Source organism: Euprymna scolopes, chromosome 32, assembly GCF_053919585.1.
Source record: "Euprymna scolopes isolate OS-2025 chromosome 32, ASM5391958v1, whole genome shotgun sequence".
Classification (NCBI taxonomy): domain Eukaryota; kingdom Metazoa; phylum Mollusca; class Cephalopoda; order Sepiida; family Sepiolidae; genus Euprymna; species Euprymna scolopes.
The window spans coordinates 40,118,718-40,140,176 of NC_136513.1; the positions used below are offsets into that span (position 1 = coordinate 40,118,718).

At 35.4% G+C, this 21,459-nt stretch overlaps 1 protein-coding gene across 1 annotated transcript in view; it reads left to right on the forward strand.

Annotated features, from left to right (window-relative positions):
- The window catches only part of LOC145256138 (uncharacterized protein C56G2.4-like), a 41,862-nt gene extending 20,769 nt beyond the window's left edge, over positions 1 to 21,093 (forward strand). The window contains exons 4-8 of the mRNA XM_080114723.1: positions 3,749 to 3,853; positions 5,548 to 5,668; positions 8,168 to 8,298; positions 13,486 to 13,759; positions 20,659 to 21,093. Coding sequence (XP_079970849.1) covers positions 3,749 to 3,853; positions 5,548 to 5,668; positions 8,168 to 8,298; positions 13,486 to 13,759; positions 20,659 to 20,920 — 893 coding nt within the window. The 3' untranslated portion in view covers positions 20,921 to 21,093. The remainder of the gene's footprint in view (positions 1 to 3,748; positions 3,854 to 5,547; positions 5,669 to 8,167; positions 8,299 to 13,485; positions 13,760 to 20,658) is intronic.
- The last annotated feature ends 366 nt before the right edge of the window (positions 21,094 to 21,459 follow it).

Sequence of the window (21,459 nt, forward strand, 5' to 3'; positions counted from 1 at the left end):
GCATTCACATATATACAAAAATATAAAAATGCATACACACATATATATACATATTCACATACATATATGTGAACATGTATGCACATATACATACATACACATAAAGTTACTACATATACCTACACATACATATATATGCACTTATACGCATGCATACATATGCATATATACATATACATACATACACACAAATATATATATACGTATATACATACAAACACACATAAACATATATACACAAAAATAGATTAAAAAATAAATAAAAATATATAAACACGTACATATATACATACACATACATACACTAGTACATATATTAACATACATACATACATACACATATGCATATATAGAATGATGGCAGATCAATTATTACATGCTTCCAGCATTTCAGGGCTACACGTGTGATAATTTTTCAATCACCATGGACAATTTTTTATAGACAAATGCCTGAGGAAGTATCTATACAAAGATGATGTTACAGAGTTTTAGCTTTGTACAGCAGCTAAGTCTCTCTCGGTTCAAAATGTTGAGATCCAGCAACAAGCATGAGCAAGAAAGCCAACAACAAGTTAAACTGCAGACCAGCTTAATGCGGGTACTGGTCTCCTGCTTTATGTTTTTTTTTTTTAATCAGAGATTTGCTTCACCCCACACACATCGAAATGAACATATACAGGTACACATACAAGCATGCATACATACAAATGCATGCAAACATACATACGCAAGAACACACAAACACACATGACAACATGCGCATACACACATACATGCATACATACACGCATATACATACATATGAACATACACGTACACCTAAACGTACATGTAGAATATACATGAAGGAGCATTCATGATGACGATGATGATGGTTGTTACAAATAGGTGAATTCAACATGAATAAACGAGTAAAAAAATCCAAAATACACAGCACATAAAATAGAGAGACGTTTGCTTTGCCGCTAGAGCAGCATTTAAATTGAATATGCATTCATAGCAGCACAAATCCTCAACGTTCATTACAATGATGATGATGGTTGTTACGAATAGGTGAATAACACTATTGAAGAACATGTAACAACAATGTTATACAAGGAGATGATGGTGGTTAAGTGGTTAACGACATCGACTGATGGCTTGGGTCTCCCATGTTCGAATCCGTTCCACAAAAATCACTTTCGTTTAGGATATTGGTAACCTTAACTGGGTCCCTACTGTAAGTACTGATATCATTCTAGAAAGAATTTTGATTAGAAAAATATTGGGGAAACCAATGCCAAAGACAGAAGCTTCAGATTCATATGATATGATAAAGATTACATATACAAATTGGAGATGATTTTACTTTAATGTATGTTGTTCTTAATGACCTTTATGTCTGGGAGTGAGGTTGTAAGGTAGTAAAAGATAAGAACTCATGACCACAGTGTTCCAAGTTCAAATCCAATTCGTTCCATAAAATCACTTTCGTTTAGAATATTGGCATTGTCAGCAATAGAATCATAGGATTCATACAAGAAGATGATGTCTGAGCACACTCAGAGAGAGAGAGAGAGAGAGAGAGAGAGAGAGAGAGAGAGAGAGAGAGAGAAGGGGGTACAAGGACTATAAGTACACTCCCAACTGGATGCTAATTCGTTGATTGCCAAATGCAAAATATTTAAAGAATTTGGTATGCAGCCAGGCTCCGTGCATTCTTTGGATCCAAAAAAGAAAAATAGTTTTAAAATTAATTTTGAACTAATAAAAAAATTTCTGTGGCCAAAATCATAATAAGGACACTAGACTCTTTTTCGAGGCTACGGGTGGATATATATGTATACGGCATAATCACGTTGACACACCAGTTCCCGCTGAATCACTGAAGTTAAGTAACGTTGAACCTAGTCAGTACTAAATGGGTGACTATTTGGGACTTTCAGGTGCTGTATGTACTCTCTGCTTATCTTGGCATTGTTTCTAATCGTCCTTGCCTTCTCCTTGCCACTGGACTCAAATAGTATCGATTCAGGAGATGTGTGGTTGGGGATTGTGCAACCCTTGCCTCACAATTACACGCACTACTGCCCCTAAGGGGTATCCTTTGTCTTTCAAGACTAAATGGAAACATGAGGGATGAGGTGGATATAAAAACTCGAGTTTTTTGGGGGGGGTTTACCCAAGAGAGAAGACAAAAAAAAAAAATAGACAAAAAACAACAAAAAAAAACAAAAAAGAAACGACAAAAAAAAATAGACAAAAAATAAAAAAACAAAAAAAAACGACAAAAAAACAAACAAAAAAGACAAAAAACAAAAAAAACAAAAAACAAAAAAAACAACAAAAAAAGACAAAAAAAGACAAAAAAAAACACAGAAATCAGTAGTGAGAAAAGTCTACCCTCACTACAAGAGCCGAATACACTTTCATCGAATTTACTTCTCAAACCCAGAAAGAAGGTATAATCTAAAAAAGTACATTTCTAAACATTTTTCTTTAATTCCCTTTTCCTTAATTCAATTTGAATATTCACCTTCAAAGCTAATATTTTGTTATATATAAAGTTTGTCTGGTTTTCCTTTATCTACATGGAAGTTGACTGATTGTGAGGTTTAAGATATTCAATTGAAATGCTCAATAAGGGACATCATGATGTCATCCATTAAAACAAAGGTAGCAATAATTGTGCTGTAATTAAAAAGTGACAACATCTATAAAAATAGGGATGCAGGGGTGCACACCTGATGCCAGCATCAATGAATCAAAAAGAACGAGGAGAATTTATCTTTTATAACATCGACTAGATGAACAGATGGGAGGAATAAAATAACTTTTTTGAAATATGAAAAGGTTTCGAATTATGAGTGGAACGATAAAATTGTCCCCATAAAAAAGACAACATGATTCCATTTCCGTTTGATTTTTTTGTTGCAGACCATCTACTAGTTGGCCAGTTGTGAACAAATCCAAGAGCGATAGGAGCCTTCTATCATGTCTGAAAGTGAAAAAGTTCAACAAATGAGATCACTGTACAACTTAGGCTCTCTCCCGACTAAAGTTATGACTACAGGATCATTGCCAGCACCCTCAAAATACATTGCTGGATTGCCATGAATAACAGGGGTGACCTCAGGGTGATGAAAAGATTTCTGGCCACGATTAAGTCTTTAGTGTAGTTTCAAGTGAGGCCGCATCATGCCACCTCACATCTTCGGAGTCTGCTTGAAAGTCAACACCAAAGTGTACCTGGATGTGCTGAAGAGTGTGGTGATCACCTGGTGCAATCAGGTGGCCGCTGGCAGACTCTGGGTGTGGCAACAGGACTCAGCGCCGGCCTACAAGACCTCAGCTTGGCTTCAGAAGGAGTGCTATGACTTTGTACCCTTCTCTACCTAGCCACTGCTCCTCCTCTGACCTGAACCCGCTGTCTAACTGCATTTGATCATACGTCGAAAACATCACCAAAATGATCTCCCACAACACCAAAGTTGGCCTGATTGCTGCAATCTGCCGAGTATTAGCCGAGCTCCCGCCGGCACTTGTGGACAAAGGCATGCTCGCAGTTTCAGACCCATATCAAGGCAGTGATTGAGGCTGGAGGCGGCTACATTGAATAGATATCAGTTCTACTACATAATCAAGTCACGTGAATTTATTTTTTCAATAAAACTTTTAAAATAAAGTCGTAGTCTTATATCGTTCGACTCTATACTGAATAGTACTGATATTATGACGATGTCTAATTATTAATATCTCTTTATTTTAGGCCCTATAGCTGCAACATGGGTGCTGGTATCATCCGATCTTTATGCCACAGAACAGAACAGAATATCCGGATGGTTTGACAACTGCCCATATTATATTGCTAACGGTAACAATTTATTTGCAACGATATTTCATATTATTAGTTTGCTATTTGCAATTTAGGAAAATGTTATGTAAGGCGGGCATGCCTTATGTAATACACGAGGGTCGTTCATAAAGTAATGCCTCCTATCTTTTCATTTTACCCGACTGGATCAGAGGGTTTGCAAATTGCCTGAAAGTTTCATCTCTCTGTTGCAAATACTGACGATATGGAACTCCTGTCAAAGACGTGCATCAGAAGCAAAGATGCATCATTAAATTTCAGGCAAAAGTGCATTGAGAATGGTGATGCCTATGTAGAAAAATAATTTCTTGAGCACATAAGTTCACTCGTTTTAATGGTACCACTCCCGTCTTTGTAGCTCTTCAACTGTTTAGTTAAAAAAAAATAGGAGGCTTTACTTTTGGAACTACCCTTGTATGACAAAGCATGCTTCAGACATGTATGCACAAACATCGTACATCGCTGGTAAATGTGCATTTATTGTAAAGTCCAAAGTGAACAAACGTATTTTCGGATTTTTTGGGACAATAACAGACAGTCTTTACCTTGTTCATTGTCTCCCTCACCTCTGGCAGCAGGCATCTGAAAATGAAGGCATCTTCTTCCAAATGGAACATCCAAAACGCTGAGTTTATTATTTCCACATCTTTATTTCCAAATGTTTCACATCTTGGAGTTTGAAACTCTTAACCTTCTCCTTAACATTTCCCTTAGTTGGTCCGTAGACGCTTCCATCAGACCAGAGATAACTCCTGTCCACTCTTACCAAGTAGCTAGCTAACTTACAACTCGTCACCTCGACTTCTCGTTACAGACTAACTCCTACTTCTGATTTCTTTTTGCTTACAAGTCTCTTGCATCAACCAAAATGGCCAATCTTGTTTGTTACGAAATCCACATCGTTGTTTACTAAACCAAATTCCAAACTAGCTTTTTCTTTATTCATAACATTTTCCCTCTAAGCCAAAATTTACCAATTAAATATTTTAACAAAAATTTTTTAACTAACATTCTTTTCTTTTAATAAATTTTTCTGAATATCTTTTTAACCTAAATAATTTAACAATTAATCATATTTCAAGGCAAGTGCTCGACTGAGCTTCAATCTCTGGCCCTTTCCAAAGAATTCACCTAGTTACAACAACTGTCAACAATTTCCCCCATTCTCTGTCTGTGCGTTAAACTAAATGCAAATTCCATAGACAAAGTTTCTTTTCTAGAACTACCCGCTTGTGGAACTCTGTACCTTGGGCTTGCTTTTCAGCTAACTACAACATGGTTGTATTCAAGTCTAATGTAGAGAAGTTCTTGTTGAGCCGTCCCCTTAAATAATCAAATTCTACCCAATTTCTACCACTACCGATCACTATGCTATTGTTCCACTGACCACCATGTGCTCATTAACCCTTATCCTCATGTAGCCTTCAAGCCTTGATAAATGGTAACTTTCTTGCAAAAAAAACGTATCGTAAGCTCAATTATTTGTTACATGCAATCCCCATGGAGAGACAGACTAAAATATTTTAAATAGATTTTTATATAAATATTTGAAAGTAATTTTTTAATATGCAATTTAAAAACAATTTGATTGTACATTTTTGTATTTGTAAAAAGTATTTCTCAAAAAAAAACGCATCAAATAAGTATGGAAACATTTTTTTATTATAGATTTTCTTTTTTGCTTCTCATGTCAGCCATTCAAAAACATCAACGTCCATTTGTCCCGCGCAACTTGTCTCTTGTCGCCGGAGTTTATATAACCTTCAGCAGCAGAAGTCTTGAATACCATTCTTGCTGCAGAAAACACAAAGCGAAGTAAGTATTACTTTAGTCCATCATCATCGTTATCATCGTTGTTATCATCATCATTATCACCATCGTCATCATAATCACTATTATCACCAGTGTCATCATCATCATCATCATCATCATCGTTATCATCATCGTCATCATCACCATCGTCATCATAATCACTATTATCACCAGTGTCATCATCATCATCATCATCATCACCATCACCATCACCATCGTCATCATAATCACTATTATCACCATTGTCATCATCATCATCATCGTTATCATCATTGTTGTCATCATCATCATCACCATCATAATCACTATTATCACCATTGTCATCATCATCATCATCATCGTTATCATCATTGTTGTCATCATCATCATCACCATCGTCATCATAATCACTATTATCACCATTGTCATCGTCATCATCATCATCATCATCATTATCATCACTGTTGCCATCATCACTATATTGTCGTCCTCACTATTGTCGTCATTGTCATCTTCATCATCATCACCATTGTTATTATCATTGTTGTCATCATCATCATCGTCATCATAATCACTATTATCACCATTGGGAGCATCATCATCGTCGTTATCATCATTGTTGCCACCATCATCATCTTCATCATCATAATCACATTATCATCATTGTCATTATCGCCATCGTAATCATCATTGTTGTCATCGTCATTGTTAGCATCACCAACAGTAACATCATCATCATTATCATCGTTTCATATTCATTTTACATGCTGGCATGTGTTGGATCGCTTTTAGCAACCTATCTATTACCAGCGTTTCATTTATTTCTCTTTTTCTCGAATCCAATCCTTATCGGTCCCTTCCATTTGTTCCTTGGTCTTTTTTTTATGGAAATCGCTCCAGACAAAGTGTGAGGCCACTTAATGTAAGTAGTTAAGAAGAATGCAAGATGATTATAGCAAATACAGGAGATACCTATTAGTCTTAGTCTTGAAAAGACCAAATTCAAAATTAGGGAGAAAACAGTCGGCAGGAAGAGAATTCCACAAACCTACAGTTCTTGGAAAGAAGCTACTGGAATAGGAAGCTGTATTAGCATAAGGTATTAAAACAATGAACTGATGCAGATTACTTGACCAATGAGTCAAACGGGCTGGACAAAAAGAAGCAGGGAATAGATTGCCAATTTTGAAGAGCACATGCCATAATAGTATTCATAGAAAAGACTGAGACTAGCTGCAACACCTATGTGAGAAAGAGGTTGCAGTGAATAAGAGGATGGACAGAGACAGAATATTTTTACTACAGCTGCACATCGGTTTAATCAAGCAGTTCACCAAGGCTCTGGACAAGGATGATGACTTCACTTACTTGTGGCAGGCTTTTCCAGGATTAATCAATAGCTTGATTGAAAGCTGGCATCTTTGACGGTCCTCAGATCTGGCAGCCCATCAGAGATCCAGAGTTTGAAAGCTCAGTGAACAAAGTGGAACTGAAAGGATGGAAGGCAATTTGTTCTGGCAGTGAAGAACTTTCTTGGCAACAATAAGGCCAGAAACTATGCAGAACTTGTCAACAACATCTCATGCCAGCCATTTCGTTCTTGTTTTACTTTAGTCTTAAAACTAGTTGTGATTCGAAGTAAATAAACGCTTTAAAATAAGTAAAACACTTATTTAAATGGGTACATGTTTCGTTTCACTTATGGCAACAATTAGGCCAGAAACTATGCAGAATATTGTCGACAACATGCTGAAAGCACTACCTTTCGGACGACAAATATGGAAAAATTAGTTAAAAACATTAATTCCTTTACCCTCAACTGGGCACTTTTTTTCACCAATATTTTCGAAAATCATCCCCTCTTTTCGATTGACTAGCCTTAATTTAAACATTCGTTTCTTTTGGTTTGGCAGTGGGTGCAACAGCAAAGACGTAACTTTTTTTTTCATGTTCTTTTCCTCCTTTGCGGTATGGGTTCGAGCCTGCCTACTACCACTTTTTTTTTTTGCTCAGCACACACCTCCAAATACCCGAGCAATACCAGGCACACAGGCTAGTCTTTGCTTAAATGAGAAACATATTATCACGAAATTTAATGACAGAGATAAACTCTTAAATAAAAAACAAGAAACATCAATTAATTGTAGACATTAAAAGTCACACCTGCTTTCTCATTTGCTAATTACTCCTTCATAAATCCTTATTAAACACGCTTCAAGCAATGCTTAAATTAATACATTAAATGTTCAGTGTAATTTATTTATAAAATTTCTACATTTAAAGAGAAGTAACTTTTATATACAATAAAAATATCTCCCTTGTCATGAGATATTTTCATGCAGTTAGGATTTTCATTTAATTTTTTCGAAATCTTTATAATAATTTGCTATGGCAATTCATCTGCGACAGTTCTAGAACTTCTTTGCGACTTTAGTCAAATAAAAACACTGAAAAAAACATTGCATAAAATCAGGATACTTGAACAAGCTGCAACAATGATTTGTAAAAAAATCGCCGTTTCAGATCAGCCATCATCACTCTGAATCCGTTGGGGGATGGAATAGTAAAAGCCGTTGAAACGCGCACAGATTCTACACCGCGAGTTACCCTGTCACCATCAATGATTAACGCAGAGAAAAAGAAGCAATTTTCACGTAAGTAAAAGCAACAAATTTTTTTTTCTAAATTTTCTCTTCTTCATGATAAAATGTGAACATTATATCTTTCCATAATATGCGCTTGTATTTACGGGAATGTTTGACACAAGGTTGGAAGGTGAAACTTGAAAGGTCAGAAAACAACAGTCATGTACACTCTGATTCATAAAAAAGTATCTGAGCAGCCCCATTGATTCTTATGTAGCTGTACCTCAGGCAATGAGCAATAAACTAACCTTTTCTCAAAGTGAAAAAACATAAAATATGAAAGGATGGACTTCCTAGACTGATTAGTGCAAGATCCTGACAGTAATCAATAAGAGAGAGTAAGCTAATCTTGATTATATATATATATATATATATATATATATATATATATATATATATAATTATTTCCACAGTCAAACAACATCGTAGCTCACAAGAGCCATGACAGCCACAAACCAGAAGTCCAAGACTCGAGTTTCGCCCTCATTTGGGCTCATCAGTTAGCAAACCTGACACACAGACAAGAAAGTCTATTAACTAACACAAATTAAGCAAATTGTGTCGAAATCTGACTATAGTATGGACCTACTTTGTCTCGAACAAGAGATGATGACGTCCAACATGTTAACCTAGCAAGCAATTAGTAATAAAATTTGCAGAATATGAGACATATATAATTATTTCAACAGCCAAATAACGTCACAGCTCACAGGAGCCATGACAGCAGACAGACCAGAAGTCCAAGACTTAAGCCAAATGATGGCGAAACTCGAGTCTTGGACATTCAGTTTTCTGGCTGTCATGACTCATGTGAGCTGCGACATTGTGTGGCTGTGGAAATAATTATATAATCTGTCACACTCTGAAAATTTTTATTACTAATTGCTTGCTAGATAAGCTTGTTGGATGGCATCCTCCTAGCGAGTCTACTTGTGAGACAACAGCTTGGTTTATAACTTGGTTGGATGACCATATCCCTTGTTTAAGATGAAGGAGGTTCGTTCCCTTGTCGGATTTTGCCGTGGTTTGCTTGATCTGTGTTAGTTGATAGACTTTCTTGTCTGTGTGGTGGGTTTGCTCAGGTGGCAGAGTGCTCGCCTTGCATGCAAGAGGCTCAGGTTTTGAATCTCGACTTCAGATATGTATAAATGATGAGCCTATATAAGGGCGAAACTCGAGTCTTGGGCTGTCAGTTTGTTGGCTCTCATGGCCTTTGTGAGCTGCGACGTTGTTTGACTGTGGAAATAATTATATAATCTCTCACATTCTGAAAATATATATATATATATATATATATATATATATATATATATATATATTTCCCCCAAACCCCTGGCTTTTATAGAGGGGAGACTAAAACTTGCTGCTATGGTTTCAAATGATCTAAAATAACAGCAAGGGGAGACTTGATTCCAAATATTTCTCATATGTTATATCTCCCCTCTTTTGGAAAAAGGGTACAATTATGAATATCTTCAATATCAAATAATCTTTATACAGTGTGAAATTTACTTTATGTATGAAAACCAAAGACGTTATTTCAGATCATTTGAAACCATAACAGCAAGTTTTGGTCTCCCCCTCTATCAAGGCCAGAGGTTTTGGGGAAATATCAGATATTTTGTAATTCATATGAAAAACTAGGAAAACAAATGACTATGATTGAAATATTGGAAAAGGTGCAGTATCTTTACACCAACAAAAAATCCTGTAAAATTACCACTTTGAAGGTTTTTGAGGGTGCTGAAAACGAAAATAATGGTTAAAATACCAGGAAACAAATAGTTTCTAAGATATGAAGAAATCATAGTTTTAAGAGGTGGAGCATCACTCTTCTATATTAATTTAAGATAAATTGAACATCTACTTTATAGCACCTTTTTTGGGAGGGGGTGTCTGTTTCTTTTTTTATATTGGTGTGGTGTTTATTTGGTAATTGTGGCCTGGTAGATCAACACAAAACCTACCTTAAACAACTTCTTTATTATAGGTTTTCGGTTGTGCTGAAAACAAATATTACATTTAAATTTTCTCGCTAATGAGTATTTTTTCGGGTATTAAGCAATGTAATTCTTTATGTGGTGGCCATTGCTGTATGTGCAAGCGAACGCATATTTTTGCTCAATACCCGGAAAAATACTTATTTGTGGAAAATTTAAATGCGATATTCGTTTTCAGCACACCCGAAAACATATAGAAAACAAGTTTTTATGGTATGGTTTTGTGTTAGTCTACTTGGCTACAATAAACACCATCCCTAAACAGACCTCACAAATAGGTGGTCACAATGTGAGTGCTCATTTTACATTAAGTTAACATAGAAAAGTGATCACCCATTATTTGAAACAATAATATGCGACCTTAATGGCAAATGCCACATAGCCCACTACACAACTCAGGTCATTAGCTTTCCAATGAGCCTTCATTTGTTAAAATCTGATCAATATTCGCCGACATTTCGAACATAAAATTGACAAAAAAAGTGAATATTTCTATGCTTGCAATCAAATTGAATATTGAAATGCTCATATCTTTGGTTGTATGAGATGAAACTACATAAAAATTTGCAGGCTATTTGAAGATAATAATACTATTCTATGGTTAAATTTTTATGACAATTGGTAAAAAAGAACCTATATTTTCAAACCAATAAAATATGCCCAAATTTGCTTACATTTGTATATATAGTGTCCTGGCAAGTCAGCTTTAGCTTTAGCTTTAGTTTTGAGATGAATTTTGCTTAGGGTTTTCTTTATTTGGTTGCAAAACTAAAGCTGACTTGCCAGGACACTGGCAAGTCAGCTTTAGTTTTGCTGCTTTGAGATGAATTTTGCTTAGGGTTTTCTTTGTTTGGTTGTCTCCCTTACATATATATATATATATATATATATATATATATATATATATATATATATATATATATATATATATATATATAAATAAGAGCAAATAGTTAATAAAACATGTTAAAAAACACTTTGAAAAAAGTTAAAAACATATTTAATTTGAAAAGGAAACACTAAATAAGTGGATGGTCCTTAATCTGCAGAGTTTTGAAGAAATACATTCCTTCTAATCAGAGGGTGGGAATTAGCAAAATGCGGGATCAGATTTTGCTTGAAAAAGTATTTGATGAAACTGCAAGTAAGCCAAAGATCTTACTTGATAACAAAAAGTGAAGCAGAGGGAATAGGGTGAAGGAAAAAGTGATTTCACGTGAATGGATAGTCTGGTGAAAGGTAAAGTATCCAATGACGGTAAAATCCAAAAATGCAAATCCAAGAAAGTTAGTTAAATTTCCATTCGCACAAGTAAAATCCAAGGGAATCGCGTAATTGGAAGATGGTCCAAAATAATCTGTACATTCTATGGATGTCCGGTGCGAATGCAGACCACACTATATTATTATATCACCTTTTTTCAAACTAAAACATACTTATCTACATTGACGTGCAGAGAACTTTTTCATCGCAGGTACTCAAGTAAAAAAAAAAAATGGTGGCTCGATGGTAGACAGCCCAGTAATACATTCCTCTGAGAAGAGCACTTTTAAAACAGGAGTAAAAGGGACAGGTGATTGGGCACTCCTAGCACGTCCCTGTTTATCTAAGTAATATTGGTAATGTTGCTACAGAATATATCTGATTATTTTCAAAACCATTGTAGGAGTTTATGAGATATTTCAATTCTGTGGCTGTCCAGCGTGAACGCAGACCCCATTCATAATTGTATCAACTTTGGGCAGAACTTATATTACCAAGAAACTATATTTTAGTTCTAGACAACAGCGACATTCAAATAAATTTTTTACAATTACGTTTTTGTATTGTATCTTCAATAGTTTCAGCTTTTCTTATATTCAGAAAAATATAGATTATCGCTGGTCATTTGTATATCAGTCTTGGTATGGGCAAGTCACGTGCGTTGCTGTTTTAAAATCAAAGAAGAAAAAAACAAATAACGACGCACATATGGAAGAGGTATTATTTTTTATATTCGTTTTTTTTTTTTTTTTAATTATTTCAGCAGCTTATTATTGAATGGACACTAGTTTACCAGATTATCAAAATATTTTTTTGAAATGTCGATATCTAAATATTTGTAGGGGGTACCCAGTTTCTAATGTAACGTTGTAGTAAACCGATCACCCATTTTAGAATATTTTGGGGCCAAATTTCGCGAATTTAGTCTTTTTAAAAGCAGTTTGGCCTTCAAAAATTCTTTTTAGCCTTTTTTAGAATTTGGCTTCAAATTTGCCTCATGGATACAGCTTTACAATATGCTCAACCCAAAAGATTAATCGCACAAAACAAGTTGCCCATTCGGAGATATTTAAAAGCAAAAATTGATAAAATTTGGTGGAAGTGCTGTAAGTGTAAAAAAAAGACTTACCTTTAAAAAGTTGATTTTATGGTTATTCGGGTCTGTATTCCATATTGTTTTCATTGGTCGCCATGTTTGTTTTCGCACGTGCACATTCATTGCTTTTAGATTATAAATGTCAGGTGACATAACTTGAGGAATACGTATTTGAAAAAAAACAATCATCAGGGCAAAATCTTTGTAAATGTCGGGTGATGAAACTTAAAAATAACCATAAATATGCGTATAAAATAATCGGAGAAAGCGAAATTCAAAAATAGGTCAGACTGCTTAAATAAGGCTAAATTCGCGAAATTTGGCCTAAAAATGTTGAGTGGTTCTAAAATCGGTGATCGATTTACTAGAACGTTGCATTAGAATCTTTAAATATTTAAATATCGACTTTTTAAAAAATAAACTTTTGATAATTTGGTAGACTTGTGTCCATTTGAAAATAATTCGCTGCAAAAATTGGGAAAAAAGACGAAAATAAAAAAATAGAGAGGGGGGCAACTGCTTTCATACATGCGTCCAAATAACAACAACAACAACAATGAAAGTTGATTTTTAAATAAATTCTGAAACACGTTATCGCTTGTCACTTGTATATCAGTCTTGGTATCGGCAAGTCGGAATTTTTAGCGATCAGACGATCCCATCTTTTAAAAATGCAGTAGTGATTTAAAACTCCCATACAACTATGAAATTGCCTTATGACATTTCTATGAGTTTCTTATGACATTTTCTTAGGATTTTCTTATGACATTTTCTTAGGATTTTCTTATGACATTTTCTATGATTTTCTTATGCCACAGAGATTTTCTTTTCTCTCAGGTAATCTATACACATTGTTAATGGTTGATCCAGATATTCCACACGTTCACAGAAACCTCGGGAACGCAGGTGAACCCCTGATCCATTGGATGGTGGTGAATATTCCTGACGGCAATGTTTCTCTCGGTGAAGAGCTCCACTCGTACATGGGGCCGCTACCACCAGACAACAACCCACATTATTACTATTACTTTCTGTTGCAACAATCACAGAGACTTGGCTTAAATGACACAGAAGGTTTCTTCTCTGACTGTGACCAAGCATTCAGGGGAAGGTATGCTTTTATTCTTTCTTTTCTTTAGTTCTTTTTAGCTCCATCGTGTCTAACAGGGAACTATGGGGAGCTGAACAGGGAGATGTCTGTTCACATTACATTTAAACTTCTGCAGGTTTATTCAGTCAAGGAATCAGACAACAGGGAAGGAATTCCAAAGTCTAGCAGGAAAGAAATTATTATAGAATCTTTTCAGCATCTAGGGTCACCACTAGTGAAAGGCTGGATATTTGCTGCTTGTCAAGTAAGTTGAGAGTATGTACGTCAAAGGGGCAGATATACTATAAGTTCATCAGAGTGCATTCCATTAAAGTACTTGTAAAATAGGCACAGGGATGTGATATTGTGGTGATGGTACAGGGTTTGGAGCTTGGTCAATAGTGCAGAACCTATCAGATTAGAGACTCTAAAAGGGAAAGACTAGTGGTAGATGCACCAACCCAGATGTTGCAACAATACTCCATGCGTGATTGAATGGTGGTTGTGTAGAGGTATAGGTACTCTCAGATGTGATTAATTTTCTAAGATAGTAGAAGGAGCCCATAATCTTTGCAGCAGCCTTGGCAATATCCTCAATGTATTTGTTCCAATTCATGTTGCCTGTGAATGTTAAGCTGAGGAGTTTGATTTACGAGATCTCAGGTCGGGTGTTACTTGTCATGACTTCTGATGGTTGAGAATGTGACAATGGAACAAAGGTTGGAGCTTAGCCGATAATACAGGAAGTATCAGATTTGGTATTCTTTCTTGGACACTGTCTAATAGGGAGAGACTAGTGGTAGATGCACCAGCTCAGGTGTGGCGACAATATTCCATGCATGGGTGAATTATGATATAGGATGCTCTTTGGTGTGAGTAATGTTCTAACACGGTACAGGGATTTCACCCCTCATTTAGCCTTGACAAAGTCTTCAATGTATGTTGTAATTGGGTTGTAAATGGAATGAAGACAAAACATGATATAATGGAGTACACAGCGACGATGACCCATTTTCGTGGGGAGTTCATATTTATAATGGACGCAATAGATAGAGAGATGTGAAGGGAGATGTGTAATGAACAGTTCTTTTAAACAGGACGGAGGGGAGATTCATTATTGATAAGGGGGATACAGTCAACAATTTGGAAGAGGGTTTATACATAAAGTTCATTATACAATACGATAGAACAGTGTGATGATATATATAAATTTGAAAGTCAAAAACAAATTACCTCCGTTTAAATGATGAACCAAGACAAAAGTTACATAACAATATGAAGACGTTTATTTCCCAGCTGGTGATGGGAATAATGGGAATTTGATGCTTGACAAGATTACTACATTGTCTCGACTTCCTCCTTTTCACTTCCAAAGGAGCTTAGGCTAACTCTTTCTCCAACTCTTTCTCCCTGGCTGAACTTGAACTGAACTGTCTCGAACTGCATCGAACTCCAGTCTAGTCTAACTTAACTGTACATATTGATCTATATTTCTTTGTGACGTCAGAACGTGGCCAAACATTTGCATGTTTTCCACATCAACATTGCATATGCATCCAACACGTTTTCTGGCAACACAAAGAACATTCCTTAATTTCACTGTTCCATTATTCCTCTAACCTAACTATCGTCATATAGTTATTTCTAACTACAATGGATAATTCCACTGCATTCCTGGAATCGTATCTAAATAACAAATATGTATCCATTTTAACTTTTAATAACTGAGTTCGATTCCAGCATTCTCCTTTAATAATAATTATATTCGACCCTAATTACTTTGTTTCTCTAAATACCGGGATTTGTCCCCTTCAATATACAACGTTCGTTCTAATTCAGGATGCCTAGCTGAAGAGTTTGAACAGTGAGCTCTTAGATAGGATGTTATTTGTCATGGTTGAAGAATTTTTTTATATATAATTGTTAAAGGAAAAGAAACTAAGTCTTATTAGCATCAAATGTCACCATCCATTTACGGTCCCATTTCACTATAGAGTGCAAGTCGTTTTCCAAGGTTATTAGCATTGCCTTAGATATGTCTACGTTAATTCCTCCATCATGTCTATTACCTAGCATATTTTTGTCTATTTCATTTGTTTATAACCCTTTATTATACATATTACAAGCAGAGCGCCCGGTGTTGCCCGGTCATAAAATATGTTTATACATGATATTATATGCTATGCAGATATTGTATTTATTATTATAGAACTAGAACTAATTCTCTATCGGTTATTTAAAAAAAAATTTTTTATTCAATTTTCACCCGAGACAAGGCACAGTGCCACTTTGAAGTAGGGGGCTACTATCGGGGACATAATTTGTGGGGGCATTATGAAGAGAGATGAGTAGAAAGATGTTTGTTCACATTACACTTGAACTTCTGCATATCAGTACAGTTGGGAAAGCAGAATCCCGGAAGGGAGTTCCAAAGACTTGCAGTTCTGGGGAAGAAACTATTGGAGTAAAAGGCTTTCTTACACCTAGGTATATCTACTGTAAAGGGGTGGGACTTAGTTGCTTGTGAGGTTTGTCAGGGGTAGTCACGTCGAGGAGGTACAAGTGTTTGCAGTTCGTCAGAGCATTCACCATTAAAGTATTTGTAGAACATACAGAGGGATGCAACATTTCGTCGATGGGACAAAGGCTGAAGCCTAGATGACAGTTCAGGATCTATCAGGTTGGCGACTCTCTTTTGAACCCTGTTCAGGAGTGAGAGACAAGCAGCAGATGCACCAGCCCAAATGTGACAACAGTACTCCATACATGGGCGAATGGTGGCCTTATAGAGGTATAGGATACTTTCAGGCATAAGTAATTTTCTAGCACGGTAGAGAGAGCCCACCTTCTTTGCAGTAGCCTTGGCAATGTTCTCAATATATATATTCCAGTTCATGTTCCCTATAAACGTTAAGTCGAGGAGTTTAAAAGAAGTACCTTCAGGCAATGTGTTCTATTGGTGGTAGAAAAGGTTTCTTGTAGTTATTGAAGGAAACAAGTTTAGTCTTAGCAGTGAATGTCACCATCCATTTTTGTCCCCATTCCACTACAGATTGGAGGTTATCCTCTAGTGTTTTTGCCATTTCCTTAGATATGTGTTCATTTGTTTTCCCCTCATGCCTGTTATAGAGAGTAATATAATAATGATTTCTAAGTAAAAAAAATATATATATAATTTGGGTGCCATCAGCTAGAATTGAAATTAAAACATTTAGCATTCTAGCCTTAGTCCTAATTAGTTGAGCTATAAAAAAACGGATAAAAAATAGTTAAAAATGAACAGACTTTAACGTATAAACATATATTTGCACATGCATATAAGAGTATTTAAAGTAGACTTATGCCTGTCGAGTTCTTATTGTTTTCTATTTTAACCCCTTCGTTGCTATTTTTACTGGTTTATATATATATATATATATATATATATATATATATATATATACTAGCAGGGGGGGGGCTCTGTCCAGGCATAAAATATGCGTAAATTTAATTTGTCTCGATTATGTAAATATTATTATAGAGTCATGATTTCAAAATTTAAAAAAAAAAAAGTATTTGGGTATCATCAGCTTGGATCGAAACCGAAAGCAAAACTGTAGCATTCAAAGCTTGTGACGTTACCACTGCACCAAGATGACATGCATATGAACTGATCAAAAATTTGAAATGAAAAATAAACTAAAATGAATGTAGAAAATGTATAACTTTTTTTTTTTCAATTTTGACCCATCTTTGACCCCTGAAAAATTTTAACCCATTTTGACCCCTTAAAAATTTTAACCCATTTTTGACCCCTTAAAAATTTTGACCCATTTTTGACCCCTTAAAAATTTTAACCCATTTTTGACCCCTTAAAAATTTTAACCCATTTTTGACCCCTTAAAAATTTTGACCCATTTTTGACCCCTTAAAAATTTTAACCGGCTAAAAGACCCATAAAAGAACCGTTCTTAAAAAAATCCGATCATTTGAGGGCTCTAGCACCGTTCTGCGACTTTTAGTTTCGGAGGAGATAAAGTTTGAAAATATGGAGACAGACAGACAGACATTTGTGAATCAACTTCTTTTCCGTTTTCAGGGTCGGATTCTTTTTCACTTTACAGTAGCCACCAGATTCTATTAAATCTGCCAATTTCTTGGAATATTCTGCTCTATCAATGACCACTGTACCATTGCCTTTGTCTGCTGGTAGTATTATGATATAATTGTCACCGCGCAGGGACTTGATAGCCAATACTACTTTCTTTGTGAGGTTTTGAATTCTCGATTGCTTGCTTCACTTTCCACCTTAGTTCATCTCCTTGTGCTTTAGGTTTATTCAAGGCTGCCTCCTCTACTGGAGCTATCATATCTAAGTATGGAATCTGCTTTAAGGTTGTGGCGAAGTTGAAACTTTTGTTTAGCACTGATTCTGCAGAGGGAGTTAGCTGACGTTTACTTTGATTGACAATGGCTCTTATTTGTGAATGGTGAACCTGGAGTCTTAGCTTTAGATTTTCCAATTTCTTTATTTGGCGAGACTTAACCTCCTTAAATTCTTTCTTATAGGATATGTCCAGGTATTCTTGACTGCGAGTTTTGTCATCAATCTGAGATATACTCTCCAGGAATGGGGTAAAGTTGTTTGAAATTTCGGTCTGTAATTGCTGTTTCTTCAACAGACTGTTGTAGATTCTGTCTCAGATGAGTTCATGCTCTACTCGTTTTGCGATCTTTTGTGTCCGTCTGGAGCTGACTGGTAGTTTTAATGTTAAGCCTGGTGGTACTAGCTTAAGATCACAGCACCGGCATAGGAATGTGAGGTGGTTAGACAACCTTGCCAGTTTTTGGTAGAGTCTTTCGATTTGTTTCCATATATAACTTATCGTTCTTAGATGTGCTGATAACTTGCACAGGTCAGGGGTTTATGTCATCTGTATACCGTCAGCCAACTTTCACTGAACAGTATCTAAACTTCAACTCCCACCATCCATATAATGTAAAGAAAGGAATTGTCCGTTGCCTATAACACTGAGCAAAAGCAATATGTAGTAATAGCAATGCATATCAACACGAGATGGACAGTTTAAGAAAAACCCTCCACCGAAACAACTATCCAGAGAGCATGACATCATCTTCAAGAAATGTGGACTATATACAAAAGGACACCACTCAGAAACTCAGCACAGTTTGTATACCATATATGAACGACTTGCCTGAAAAACTTCAACGAATATGTGATCCATATGACATCAAGACAGCATTCAGGAGTGATTCAACTCTCCGGAAACAGCTTGTGAGAGTCAAGCCCCTACAGAAAAAATTATGACTATGAACTGTTTATATGAAATCCCATGTAAATGTGGAAAACTATACAGAGCTGAAACATGTCGTCCGTTGAAAGCATGGTAAGAAGAACATTGAAAAGCCATAGTCCATGGAGAGACTGAAAAGTCAGGTATAGCTGACCATATCTGGAAAGAAAAGGGAAATCATCTACCATTATGAGATGAAGTAAAAATTATAGACAGAGAGGAACAGTGGAGAGTAAGACGACTGAAAGAAGCAGCATATATGCTGGGGAATAACCAACTGCTAAGTAGACCTAGTATAGAATTTAATACGATATGAGAACCATTAATTATAAACAATAGATAATATACACAAGTAATAAGTAAAAAACATAAATATATACAAGTAATAAGTATAGAGATAGATATACATTAATATATAATAATAATTAGTAATAAATAGTGATATTAACAACTAGAAATAAAAATAGGTTTAAGGCTCCTAAAATTTGTACTAGAATTGTCTGCAAGGACCCGTGGCGCAGTGGTTAGAGTACTGGGAAAAATCAATTGTAAAAGTCATATTCTCTTGAAGGTTGAGGGTTCAATCCTCAGTGAATGAAAAAATACATTTGCAAATTATTTAGGACCTCTATCCGATCATAAGCACGCTAACCCCATGAAGTAAATAAAGGGTTCCGCTTGAAATTTCGCCCAAATTCCTGAGTTCGACAGAAACATTCCAGCGTTCAACAAGATACACCTGAAGAAGATCGGAGGTTACATCGACTGAAACGTTGTGAAAATTACACTCAACATGAGAACAGTAGTCTGATGAATAATAATACGAATAACCAATCCTTGTCTCAAAAATTCAGAAACGTTAGTCTCTTTCATCTCCTCAATTGTCTCATAATGACAGTGTCAGAGATTTTTCTTGAGCTTAGGGAATAAATAAAACTGATAGAGACCAATGTCTGAGTCAAATAGTCTGGAAATGTGGACTGGTGCATTTGCGCAAATCTTTACCATCTTCAGTTCCTCAGGAATAATTATATGTACAGTTCCCACACTGACATCAAACTGTGCACTTATTGTCTCTATAGACACACAACGGTCCTTATCCATGAAATTCTTTATTTGGCCAATCAACTCTGGTCTTCTGTTTTCCTTACTCCTCCCACATCATCATCTCTCACAGATTTCCTGCCTTCCGTGAATCTCTTATGCCACTCAAAAACTGATGCTCGATTCATGCAAGATAATCCAAAAGCAATCTGAAGCAATCCATACGTTTCTGTGGCATTTTTTCCAAGTTTAAAACAGAATTTTATTTTGTATCGTTCTTCTAAAGTGTCCTCACGTCCAGATTGCATTTTTGAAATTCACAAGCTGTGACAATCAGGCTTTAGTAGAGTGTATTTCAATTACTGCTGTAACTGTTCATTGAACCTGAAATCATAAAAATTTGTCAGTCATCTCTTAAGATGTATAGCAATAATATACTGGATTTTCAGGAGTCTACAATAATTTTAAAGGCTGGAAACTCATTTATGGCACTTCGTAACATTGATATGATGTTTAGATGTTTTGCTATGTAATGCTGCATAATTGAACGCGTTTATTAATAATTCATGTTCTTTCTTTTAGGTGTCTTTTCAGATTGACGCCATTCGTGCGGAAATACCATTTACTGTTCGCAGGTGCCACGTGGATGGTGAGCTATAATGATGACTATGTTCAAGGAGTTTACCTGAGCCAAGGATCACCTCCAGACGAAATATGCGCCAGGAGTAGGTCATATCATCCAGGATGTTTACAAGACAATAGCGAAAGTGGCATCCACCATCCAACCATCAATACCATTTTATTATTTTCTCTTATTTTGTTTATTATGATTGTGAATTTATAAGTTTTTTTCCCCCTCTGATATATATCAGGTTGATGCAAAAGTTTTGCCGATTTAAAACTTTGATACTTATGCAGTATAAGGATCGTGCTAGTGTCAGAATCGTTTGGGTGGTTTACGGAAAATGCCAGAAAGTGTTAAAACACTTAGCACCTTAACACTAATACAAAAACACAGTTGTTCGCTATCATTGGTTTATTATAAAATTAAATATTTATTTAAACTTGAACAAAAAAAAATCATAAAATATTATAAAATGAAGAAAAAAATAATATAAAAACTTATAAGTTGGTTTTTCAAAAAATAAATATTTATTCATGAAACTTACCTTACAGTGAATTTTTTTTCTTGGTTTAAATTTTGATTCTCTTAAAGTTGAAACTTTAAAAATTATCCAATAATTATTCAAGAATATTGTTTTCCTTTTTCAATTAATTTTACATTAATATTGTTTTCATGTTTCAATTAATTTTTCATTAATATTGTTTTCATTTTCAATTTTACATTAATATTGTTTTCATTTTTCAATTAATTTTTCATTA